A 12,682-nucleotide genomic window follows, 5' to 3' on the forward strand; every position below is an offset into this window, starting at 1 on the left:
GAAAAAGACAGTCCCTGCCCCAAAATGCTCACAGTCTAGGTACCGACAAGATGCAGGGGATGAGACCAACAGATATTTCTGTGCACCCATAGTATCAGGGTGCATAGTACTGAGAATACAATTCTTGGAATAAGTAATCTGAAATCTCAGTATTTGCAATACAAGTGAAATTTTCGTGTATGACTATCATGAGAAACAGTGCAACAACAAGCAGCTTGGAACTCCAGTTGTCATAGAAGGATTGAAATGTGTTCCGAAAGTAAACTTCTGCAGTTCAACATACGCTTTGGGGAAAAAAGCATGCTCTGCTTTCTTAATTTGTAAACACATTTGACCTGCGCATTTTGGAGGTGTGGTGATGCGTGTGTTTCACTTGGAAAGTATTGCTTGCTCTGAATCCCATATTCCCTTATAGCTTGATCATCATTAGATTCATGCTGATAACAAGGAAACAAAGGAATAACTTATTCAGTATGATGTGTTCTGTACCAAAGGCCTCTTATGCCTGGCTGGATACCAGCATTGTTGTGCAAGACGTAGGTTTAATTTCAAACAATTGAACGTGCCCTCTGTGTGATGAAAGCTTTTCAGGGTGGCTAAATTTATTGTGACATTCTCAAAACCTGCTTAATTGTGGGGTTTTTTTTGTTTTGTTTTGTTTTTTTTTTAAAAACCTGCTGGAGTGAATCAGTGTTAAGTCTTGTATAAATGATCTTACTCCTTTCAGAATGAAAAATTAAAAAGGTTTCCTTAGGTAGTTTATATTCTGGGTTTTTTTTATGCAACACCTAATTAACGAGTGGAACTTATTGCTAGAAAATACCATTGAAGCCAAAATTTACAGGATTCAGGAAAGGATTAGTTTACATTGGCTAAATTAAAACAAAATGTATGTAGTTGTGTGGGGTTAAATACCCTCATGCTTCAGAGCATAAGTAATCTTTTAACGTCATGAGTAGTTTCTCCGTATCTTTCTAGATGGGGTTCCCCAGAGTTTCCTCTGGAATTACTGGTATTGGCAATTATCAAAGGGGATACTGGACTAAATGATCTGTATGGATATGGCAGTTAAGTCCCCCCTACAACCTGTGCTGTGAGGATAGAGGCACTGGGAATCCCTTATCCACAAAAAGGTACCAAGAAAGACAGGTGATACTTAGTGCTAGACCTTTAGCATAGGCTCTTATTCCCTGGCTCTCTGACTTTCACGGTTTTCCTTAGCAGGTGGGGAGTTCTTTCCACTGAGGGTCACTGTGCGCAGCAATGAGAAGTACTGCATATCTATCAATTATATTTATTTTTCAAGTAAATTGTTTAATATTCCCTGCTCCCATGTCACTTTTAAAAACTCACAAAACTATCCTAATCCTATGTATCTCAGTTGTGCTAAAAAGTATATTCATATCTTTATCCACAAATGTCCCTTTGGTATTTGTAGCTTTAAACTATTGGGAGATATGGTATATAATAAATGCTATAAATACTACTTCTATCTTTAATATCAGGGATATTTCATACATCTCCAGAATTGTCTGACTAGAGATGAAAATTCTCAAGTGATTTGTCTGTGGCTAGTTTTTTTGTTTTGTTTTTGTTTTTGTTTTTTTTTTAAATGAGAAATCCCTGATAAGTCTTTAGGGTGTTGGTGCATAGTAAGGAATTTGATCTTCAGCCCCAAAATACCTGGGCATCTCTATAATTGATTTATCCACATCTGTGTGAGCACTCAAATCCATAAATTGCATGCACATATGAGTGGATGGGTAGAACAAATGAGTGCATCTGGAGTGGTGCACCCAGAGTGGGTGTGCCTCTGCAAACAGATCTTAGAAGTGCAAAATCAGGTCCAACACATAAGTCTGATGACTGCAAAAAACATGTGAATGGTTTGAAATTCTGTGGCTAAATAAATGGCCATAGTGCCATTATGCAAAATGCTTATGTCTGCAGAGAAGGATGGATAAGGTGTGGACAGACTAACATCCCATAGAAACGTGGTTAAAAGTATATATATGAGGAGCAGCGGCTATGCTAAAGGGTTCTAGCTCCAGGCTCTGACAGTGCAGTGGATTCTGTAGTAGTACATTTTATGCAGGGACTGCTTCTCTGAAGTTGCTCGCAGAAAGAACATTGAGTTTAACAGCAAAAGGCAGTCCGCTATCCAAGTTCACTTTTTACAGGGTGCATGAGCTTGGAGAGCTGTAATTGGATTTTCTAAATGTGCGATTTTAGAAGTAATCAGGAGTATACCTGAGGAAATGCCACCCTTTGTTCTGATGTAGCAATCTGTGAAGAGACCGAGATGAATACAAGAGCATTTTTAGAACACATTTTATTTTTTGTATCGCTTCAAGGGAAGTGGTTATTCATTGCTTTTGTCCTCCTCTGATTGCCATAAAAGCTCTTATTCCCGCCTTCTGTAACTGTCTTTATTAGACTTCTAAGAGTTCATAAATAATGGGTTTAGAATGTGTGCTGAGTATATTTAGAGTAATACAATATAAGGTTACTATTTTTTTTTCTTTTCCAGAAGGAGACCAAAGGTCAGTTTCTCATAGATCATATCTGCAACTATTACAGCTTACTGGAAAAAGACTATTTTGGCATTCGATATGTCGACCCTGAGAAACAGCGGGTATGTAGAAGAACACTCACTAAATTTATTTCTAAGTAACATTGTATTGATATGGGTAACAAGCAGGCAAGCTCTAATGCAAAGCTACAGTATTACTGTTGAAGTGCTCTCAGACCCTAATCCATAATTCATTCTAAATTCGCTTATTAATTTCATTTCCCTCACTTCATATGATTCAAATGAACCAATAAACGTAGGTCTACAGACATGAGGATAATTGGTGTATTTTAAATTGCGCACTGCACCTTGCCATTGTCTTAGTTGCTAGTGAAGGGGGGGCAAGATTGAGTCATGACTCATGAGGAGTCATGACTTTAGCTATGCTAAAGGATTCTAGCTCCAGGCTCTGACAGTGCAGTGGATTCTGTAGTAGTACATTTTATGCAGGGACTGCTTCTCTGAAGTTGCTCGCAGAAAGAACATTGAGTTTAACAGCAAAAGGCAGTCCGCTATCCCAGTTCACTTTTTACAGGGTGCATGAGCTTGGAGAGCTGTAAATACAGAAAACAGCTTGTCAGATGAAATTTTCTAATTAGCATTCACCATTAGCATCTTTGCATTATTTCCAGGTAATATACTTTGCAAAGTGTATTAGTGCCAATGTTGTGTGCAGTCATTTGCACAGCAATGAGCACATTTTCCTCTAGGGGAAGGTGGCTTTGCACTTTGTCCTCTGTCAGTTTTTTGTATGCCTGTGTATCCTTATTTTCTCTCTGTGTGGTTTTGAATGAATATTGTTGGTTGTGAGTGGTAAGCGATAATCAGCATTAGAAACTGAAGCCTTTGGACAGTGAATTGAGAACCGCTTCAGCGCCATGTAGTTCTGTTGCACAGATCAGGTTTAGCTGGGGAATTAAATGGCACACAAGCACACAAGCCTTTTCTCTCTGGAGACCTACAATAGGCTGAAACTGGATATGGGTCAAAAATGTAAACGAGTTTGATCATCTCAGTGTAGCTCCCATTGGATACTTGTCAGCACCACAAATAAAATAAATTTGGCAAAAATCAGGATGATTAGCACCCTCTGCTCAGACCTATAGAATTGGAATACTGTAGAAGTTGCATTGCTAAGCTATGTTTGGGCCACTTGCACGTCACCTGCCTTATTAGAAGAGTCTCAGTTAGCAATAGCTCAGATCAATGTAGTTAATCCTTCATAAGCAGTAAAACTGAAGATATTTACCCCAAATTAGAATGAGCAGAAACAATTATATATTTTAATTTTTAAACACCAGCATAAACAGAGGGATATCTGTTTCTAATTAGACAACAGTTCTGTCTTTTTTGTGTGATCCTAAACCTCTCATGGGTAAATATGTTAATGCTGTGGAATTATATGGGAAATTAAGGGCCACCCTCCCTTAAGCAGTGCCTAGTCTTAAGCAAGCACACGAAATTATTATATAATTATTGTTCAAGAAGTGAGAAGTCCAAAAGGTGCAGTCAATACACCAATGCAGTCACTGACTACTCGCTGTCAGGAATATGTCCTTTTTATGCTAGTTGTAGATTCTGTGTTGGCCTTTCTTAGGAGTTGCAGGATTGCTGCCATGGAAGCCAGTGGTACACACCTTGACTGTGTTCTTTGAGGGACTATACTGTATATCCCTTCAGGGCAGGGATACTATCTCGTGTGTACTGCACACAGCACAGCTGAGCCCCAGTCCAGATGAGGGCCTTTGGACAATACCATAATATAAATATTGGGTACTGCTGCTACCACTGCTGCTTATGGTTTTAAACAAATGTTTGAGTCCCTTACTGTCTTGACTTCAGACAATGCATATCGAGTGATGAATATGGATTAAAAATATAATACCTTTGTTCCAAGGAAGCAACGTTGTTTATTCTGTCTTCCCCTTACTCATGATCTTGATTGAGTTCACTTATCTGAGTTTTACCTGTACCTCAGACACAGGCATAAGTGTCACATGTAGCTGGAGCTTGTGAGGAAAATCTGTGCAATTTCACTGTCCATTGTAAATGAGCGAATAGGAGACTCTCCAGATCCTGATGCACATTCTTCCCCCTGGGTTCCTACTACTGTGAAATGGTCGGCCACATATCACGTAACCTGCTGGGGCCCAAACATTGTAAACTTGTCTTGAAAATACTGGATGAAGTTCAGAAATATGCAGCTCAACAAAAAATAGCTGGAACAGTAAATTTGAAGTGATGTCGGAGTCATAGCTTTACACATACCGTTTTCCATACTTTCATTTGTATGATTCCGCTTCCTGAGGTTAGTCACTTGTGCTAATAAAAAGTGAGCTCCCAGCAGATAAGGTGAATTGTGAGAGATGAAGCTGTAGAGATACAGAGAGGTTGTGGAAAGCATGAAATCACAGTTGGTCCTCAGCACAAGTACTGCTCAGAGACTGCCACCGGCAAGCAACTGTAATCTTTGGAAGAGGCTTCCCAAGTGTCACACTGTTCTCACAGCCTCTGCAAGGAAGAAGAAAGTCCCTATTTTTCATAATACCTGCTGACTGATTAATTTGATCTTGCTTATAATAAAACAGGAATGAATGAATTCAAACAAAGTCCATAAACAGAGTGCATCAGGTCCATTATGTGAAATTAAGGTGGTGTTCTTGCATTATTAAAATAAGATTTTCTTCTTTTTAAAGCTGTGGAGTCTGGTGGTTTGACTAAGAGCTCTTCAGAACTTGATTTATGATAAACCATTGCAGTGTATAAATTATTTAGCATTATGTTTGACAAGATGCTTCAGTGTCCCATATGCCAACAAAGTGGTGAACAATAAATGAAGACTAACTTGCACAATTGCCATAGCAAAGCCTTACCATTTACATTTGTTCAACCTTAACATTGCATTTTATTCTAGTAGCAAAGCCAAAACAAGCACAGATCCCATATGAAAACAGTGTTGTTGAGGTGGGTAGCAAATAATGCACAGAACATTTTTTGAATCTGAAAAATCTGAATTTGAATCAGAAAAATCTGATACCTAAAAAGTAAAGTTCTTGCTGCTATAGAATTGTTTCTCTGGAGTTGTGAATTCTGCTGCTAGAGTTTCACATATGCCCAACTGCATAGTTACTTTCTCTGTAAATGTGACAATTGCTTCAATCTGGATATGATTCAGCATGCCTAAGAATAAACTGTAGACTTAATAAGCAATCTTCCCCAACCATGGGGCTGTAAATATTTGAGATTAAAGGTTGGTGCTTTTTGCTGTTTGCCTACTTCTGACAGAGTTGATCCCAGTTACTGGTCCAGTACATGTACCAACACTGGGTACTTCAGGTACCAGTATTTTAACAGTTGCTGTAGGATTCCCCTAAAAATCCTTCCCAAGTCCTTTAATGATGAGCCTCTGAGCTGGTCTCGAGAGTGCTGCTGCTACTTGCTTCCCATTCAGTTGTGCATAGTTTTTCCCACAGTGGATCTTGAGTTGCTGCCATATCCTGTCTTGCAGTCCCAAGATTAGTTTGCATTACATATGGGCACAAATGAGTGAGGGACAGCGGAATTCTGCAGGTTCAGCCAGTTAACTGTTAGAGACACTTGGAGGAAGTTGGAATCTACTGTCCTATCACAGTGTAGGCAAGGGAAAAGAATGAGTGAAGGGAGAGTCTGCAGACTCTCAAGTTAGCAGTGATGCAGTGTCTAGAGACTTTCTTCTAAATAGGATTTGGACAAATTCCCAAACTCTCTAAGAAGTATGAAACCCAGCAATCCTTCCAGACAGAATTCAAGAGTAGCACTGAGGGTGACTGACATTGAGAATGCATCCATCACTTCCATAGGAGAACACTTCTGTATAGATTTTTACACTGCAGTCATTACTGTAGTATCTGACTAATATCTGTCATGTGTTTGTCGTCTCATGCTCTCCATAGGGGGAGAAGTATGTGCAGAGCAGTATCTTGTTTTGGTATTTTTTTGTTTTGTTTCTTTAAATATACCTGTTGCTATGTGTGTATATATTAGAGAAGGCATGGTCAAAGACATGCCTTGCTCTTAGAATGGAATGTGGTGAGGTTTGTGTTGGTCCCTGAGTCCTGGGGTCGTTCATTGCACAGACACAGACTGGCCCCTCAGAGTTTAGAGGGCAGACGATAGATGTGCTCTCATGGTAGTTTGTGTTGCTGAAGAGATGTGCTGCAGTATTCTGTAGCACTGGAGTTTCGTAAGTGCTGAAGGCTTCATGCTCAGGTATATTGCATTGTTGTAAAATGACAAAGGAACTAATAACTGAAGCCAGGTCATTGTTCTCCAAGATGGGATGGAGTCTCGTTGCCAGCTGGATATGATGGAAGGCATTACTTGTGGCTGTTGCTATTCAAGAACTTAGCACAAGCTAGGAATCAAAGAATGCTCCTGAACTACTGGCTGAATTGACAGTTGTGGGTGTGGACTTTCAACCAAAGAAAGCTGCACTGTGGCTGCAAACTCTTGAAAATGCTTTTTTCTGCCCACCAGCTTTTGGCTTGCCGGGGTTCAGCTTCAGCTAGCTGGTTTTCATGCATCAGCTGATATTACTCAAATACTGCACTGAGCCTATTCTGAGCTAAGGATAATAGAGACTCATTCTGTCAGTTGATACAGCTTAATTGTAGAGTCTTTAAGAAGTGCGCAGACTTATTTGTATTACTGGCAGGTAGGTTTATTTCAGGAGGAAAACCCCCAGGTAGTTTTGTGAAGCCACACAATGTTTAACACAGAGTATCCAAAACAACATCCTGCATCACTAAGACCTTTTGGCAGCTTCAGCAAGTGCAGGGTGCAGCTGCTGTCTTACGGAGCCATGCTGGCCAAGGAGAACATATTACACTTGCTCTCTAGAATCTGCACTAGGTCCCAGGTGATGGTTATGGTTTAAAATAGAAGGAAGGGAGAGAAATTAGACAATTGCCAGCTGTGGTAGAAGAGTTGTTTACTACACCTACATGTAGCATGTTATAAAGCTCAGCTATATGTGAGGGCTAGATTGTGGTTTTTAGGCCACAGCCTCGTAGAAGGGATTGATGTATAGCGCCAGGAAGAGATTGTGTCTTAGACCTGTAGATTAGGGTTAGATGATAGTTTGTGTGTATGTGTGGTGGGAAGCTCTCCAGTACTCCTCTAATAACTACAGTTAAATAATCAAAATCAGTAGTGTATTACAAAATTTTAAACACAATATTCTGCAATAGAATCACCAATTGAAATAATTTGTGAAAATTAGTATCTGTTAAATGATTTTACAAACCAAACAGATGGCTAAACAATTTAATATGAATGCAAACAAAACTAAAACAAATCAGCTAGTTTCCATCAATAGCACACGTACATCACTGTCTACTTAAAAGTGTGGCGTACTGGCTGTATGCTGATGAATGCAGATTAGGGCCTTAAGTGGTATAAATCACTGTAGCTCTATTGCCTTCAGTAGAATTGTGCTGATTTATTTCAGTAGCGGGTCTGGTTCTCTGAATGTTACTTTAATATTGAAATCAGATTTTGGAAAGGAACTGATGTTTGGATTCAGAAGTCCTGTTTAGACGTTATTTTGGAATAGCTGGGTTTCCAACTAAGAGGGGAAAAGTATAAAGTATGATAAGCAGCAGAGTGAGGGCTATGGCAGTATCAAAATAGCCTGGAGAGAAGCACTCTGGGTATTTTTCTGACCTTCTGCAATAGTCCCGGCAGCAGTTGAAGACTGACGTAGGTGGTACAGGGTGGACAGTGCACAGCAGGTCATGCATGTAGGGTCTAATAAGAATTTCTGCTTCAAGCTGGGGGCTCATCAGATGGAAGTGACAGAGGAAGAGAGACACCTGGGTGCATGGGTCAATCACAGGATGATGACTGAGCCACCAATGTGATATGACTGGGGAAAAGGCAACTGCAATCCTAGGATGTATTAGGCAAGGAATTTCCAGTAGAGATTGAGAAGTATTAATGCCATTGTACAAGGCACTGGTAAGAACTCACTTTAAATACTGTTTACAATTCTGGTCACCTATGTTCAAGAAAGATCAACTTAAACTGGAACAGGTGCAGGAAAGAGCTACTACGATGATGGAGGGCCTCTTTTATGAGAGGAGACTGGAAGAGATTGACTTGTTTTGTCTAGCAAAAGAAAGCTGAGAGGGGAGATGATTGCTCTCTATAAATACATTAGGGGGGTAAATACCAGGAAGAGTAAAGACTGTTTAAATTTAAAGGATAAAGCTGGCACAAGAACAAATGGCTCTAAACGGCTATGAACAAATTCAGGCTGGAAATTAGAAGAAGGTTTTTAACCACCAGAGGGATGAGGTTCTGGAACAGCCTCCTAGTCAGAGTTCGTGACATACCAGGGAACAATCTAGACTAATGAGCAGCTGTGGCACCCTTGTTCTGCAGCCTTGGGTCTTCTCCTGGACAATACAAATTATATAAAGTCTATTATTTCTTTAATAGAAACAATATGCACAAATTTACCACCCCAAGTGGAGTTTCCACTTAGACACTTCAATTGCAACACACTGGATTAGACACAACAATAAAACAAGCTTATTAACCACAAAGAGATTTTAAGTGAGTACAAGTAATGAGGCATAAAAGTCAGCAGTGGTTACAAGAAAAATACATTTCCAGCTGGATACCAGGAGATGACAAGTCTATGGGGAAGGATGTCCCCTGCTGCTTTTTACTCACCTATTTGAGCTTCCTTTCTTTCCCTTCCTGCTTGATGACTCTGTTTACTGCTTTAATGCAAATTAAGCATAGAACACTTTTCTTTGCTTAAGACAGACCTCCATTAGAAACATGCATTAAAAACACCATATAGTGTTATCTTGTAACTTCACATTTTACACATGACATGACCTTACACATGACACACATTTTATCAGGACAATACTGATCAGCAAATTATGAATTTTAAAATGATACCTCACAAGGCTTACTTTATACATTATTATTACAGTAGTGTGTAGGGTGTGAATACAGGGGTACATTCGATCACAGAATTGTGGGGCCAAACAATTAGTTTTAAGAGAGAGCTGACCAAATTTATGAGTGCAACTGTCTGACTCAGTTGCTTGTGACTGTGGGAAGAAGGGGTCAACTGCCCTGGGGCTCACTTCCTGTTTAGGTCTTGTATTTCTAAGGCTCATGCTTCAGGGTTTCAGCTGGCCACCTGCAGGGATCAAGAAGGCATTGTTTTCCTCCCCCAATATATTCTGGGCTTTTAAAAAATCTCCTTCCTCTGAAGTATCAGGGATGGCCAGGGCTGGAGATGGGTCACTGGACAGGGGAGAGTCAGTGCTTTGAGGGGGCAGTGAACCTTCTCAGGCGCTTAACGCTCACCTGCACAGATCTAACTGGTCGCCATATGTCGTATTGGGAAGGAATTTTCTCCCAAGTCACTTTGGCAGTGACCTTGGGTTTTTTTTTTCCCCCCCCGTTCCTCTGCAGCATGTGGGTGAGGGTCACTAGTCAGGATTATGTGGGTATATCACATTAAATAATTTCCCTGCCATTGCAGGGGCTTCAGGCACTGGTGTACCTCACTCCCTCCTATTCTCTGCCTGTGGCATAGTCTAGTCTTTGGTGGGACTCATTTATTTTGGTCTCCTTTCCACTGTTGGGCTTAGTGTGCAGGTGCTGGGTGGTGGTGGTGGCCTGTGATGCACAGGAGGTCAGACCAGATGATCGAGTGGTCTATTCTGGCCTTAAACTCTGTGACTCTGAGTGTTGCCTTTGAGCTCATAGCCCAGAGGGTTGGCTGGATGAGGCTGGATGGCCTCATCAGTGTAAATCTGAAATAAATCTTCAGCTGAAAGTGCGTCTCAGTCCTTGCCAACTATACATCAATCCGTGAAACGCTGAACCTCTGTCCATTCATGGATGGTGCTGCTACTGGTACTGCCAGACTGTCATTTCTACTGAGGGGCACTAATATAGCCAAGGTCACAGCTGCTCCTCTCTTACTACGACCTTACATATGGTAATGCGAACAGCACCTCTATAATTATAGTAGCACCCAGGAGTGAAGTCAGGACTCATTATTCTAGATGCTGATCATACTCCTTGGAAGAGACAGTCCCTTGCCCAAAAAACTTAGCCTAATTTAAGACAAGGCAACCACAAGTGGGTTTGTCAAATCGTAGGAGGGCCTGGGGGAGGAAGGATGAGGGAAGTAGGAATAAGAACACATGATTCCATAGGTTAACTATGTGCTCTGCTTGATGGCTATGGATCATTCAGCGTTCTTCCTCTTGAAGAAAAATACCAGCAGTCTGCAATCCTAGAGGTGGGAATGCCAGCAGTATGCAAACTGGATGACATAGAGGAGTAGGGGAGGGGAAGAGAGATTGTGTCACAATGTTGCTTTCCTCTGGAAGTGATTCAGAATATGTGCTGGCGTAGGGAAATAGGCAGCAGGGGACTAGGCTTGGGCCACACAAGCGGCTTCTTTTGCTGCACCAAGTGGTGCTCATCATGAATTAAATAGGAGTATGTGGTTTGGGAGAGGATTCAACTGCAGTGACTGTGGGTTTCTCCCAGGTCACATTACTGCGTGTGTGATATTTGTTGTACGAAGCTGAAATATCTGCCAGGCCACGCTACTGGTTTTCAGCCCACAACAACGCAGCTGAAGGTCACCAACACTGGTGGTCCTGTTCTCGTAGCTGTTCTTCTAGAACAGATTCATCCCTGTACTGGTGAAGAAACCAGTGAAGGGACTGAGAGGTGTTCGCTTGTGCCACCCCTATTCTGGGGTGTCCTGGGTGCTGCCCAAATGAGTGTCCCTGTAGGATGCCCTGTGGGCTATTATATCAATGCAGAATAGCTAGGTTGTAACAGCACACTCCTCTCTCCCTACAGCTCGTTCCTGCTGTGGAAAGCCCCTGTCATGCTTCCTATGTTAGGAGCTCCTGCTGGGGGTGCCGAGCTAGCGGCAAGGCTCCAGGCCTGCTCTGTAGTCCCCTTACACGGTGGATATTGCTTGTGGGACACTTGGAGCAGGTGTTGACGACTTTGCATCAGCTCTACCAGCATAAAGTGGTCACCCATGAATTCCCCCTGTCTGTGCCTGGATGCCCTGTACTAGCTATAGCTGCTGTTACTGTTGTTTGTCCTTCTCTGTGTCTGTTCTTGGCAATGACCTGAAGAAAGGAACTGCACTGTGGCTAAAAAGGGGTTGTTTGTTTATTGTTTTGTTTTTTCAAAGAAGGGGTGCAGGATGGTATTTATCTTAAAGTTTAGCTTTGGATTGAAGTTTGGATAAAAGACTTTAATTTTGTTCCATCTCCAGTAGTTTCAGTAATATTGCAATGTATCTTCTATGTGTTCTTGTGCTCTTTGCATCTGGTTGTCCTGTTTAAAATGGACAAACTTGGTTTCTTAGGCACACAACAAGATGATACAACTGTACAGTGAATACTGACCTCTGTTGTGTGACAGACCCAAACTTTTGCATTCCTGACTCAAATCATATAACTGGGATCAGGAAATAAAACTCAGGGTCTTACTGTACTTCTCTTTGTCACATCTTTATAACAATCTCTCAGTTTCTGCTTCTATCCCAAAACTCCCTATGAGGCTCTAATTTATAACAGAGGCTTTTGGTTTTTTTTGTTTTTGTTTCACTGTTCCTGCTTCAGATAATTCTTGTTACCTTTTCCATGAACAGAAGCAAACTGCTTCCACTCTGAAAAGTCCAGGAAACTGCTTCCCTATAGCGTACAAAATTATAGTAAAATGACTGTTGCGTGAATGGGCATCTTTAGCGCTAAATACAGGTTGGTTGAAATGCACTTATGAAATCTGGCATTCTCCTTGTAATCCCATTCAGCCACATGCACTCCTGAGTATGTGATTGAACACTGTTTTCTGAATATGACCAATATTCATGCTATTTGGCAAACTTTCCCCTTCCCACATCCTTGCCAAACAGGGGCCTGATCCAAAGTGTACTGCAGTCAATGGGAGGCTTCCCTATGGTCAGGCCCCAGGTTCCCATTGTTGGTCCATGATTTGTTCATCAATAAATCTTCATGGGTTTAATTTAGCTTTTTAAGGTAATAATCCCTGTATTGTGTG

General features: G+C 41.1%; 1 protein-coding gene across 2 annotated transcripts in view; it reads left to right on the top strand.

Annotated features, from left to right (window-relative positions):
* Nucleotides 1-12,682, top strand: part of FRMD3 (FERM domain containing 3) — a 219,218-nt gene that overhangs the window by 87,881 nt on the left and 118,655 nt on the right. For both annotated transcript variants that reach the window (XM_048849947.2, XM_075128687.1), the window contains exon 2: nucleotides 2,531-2,635. In XM_048849947.2, the coding sequence (XP_048705904.1) occupies nucleotides 2,531-2,635 (105 nt within the window). The remainder of the gene's footprint in view (nucleotides 1-2,530; nucleotides 2,636-12,682) is intronic.

Source organism: Caretta caretta, chromosome 5 (genome assembly GCF_965140235.1).
Source record: "Caretta caretta isolate rCarCar2 chromosome 5, rCarCar1.hap1, whole genome shotgun sequence".
Classification (NCBI taxonomy): Eukaryota; Metazoa; Chordata; order Testudines; family Cheloniidae; genus Caretta; species Caretta caretta.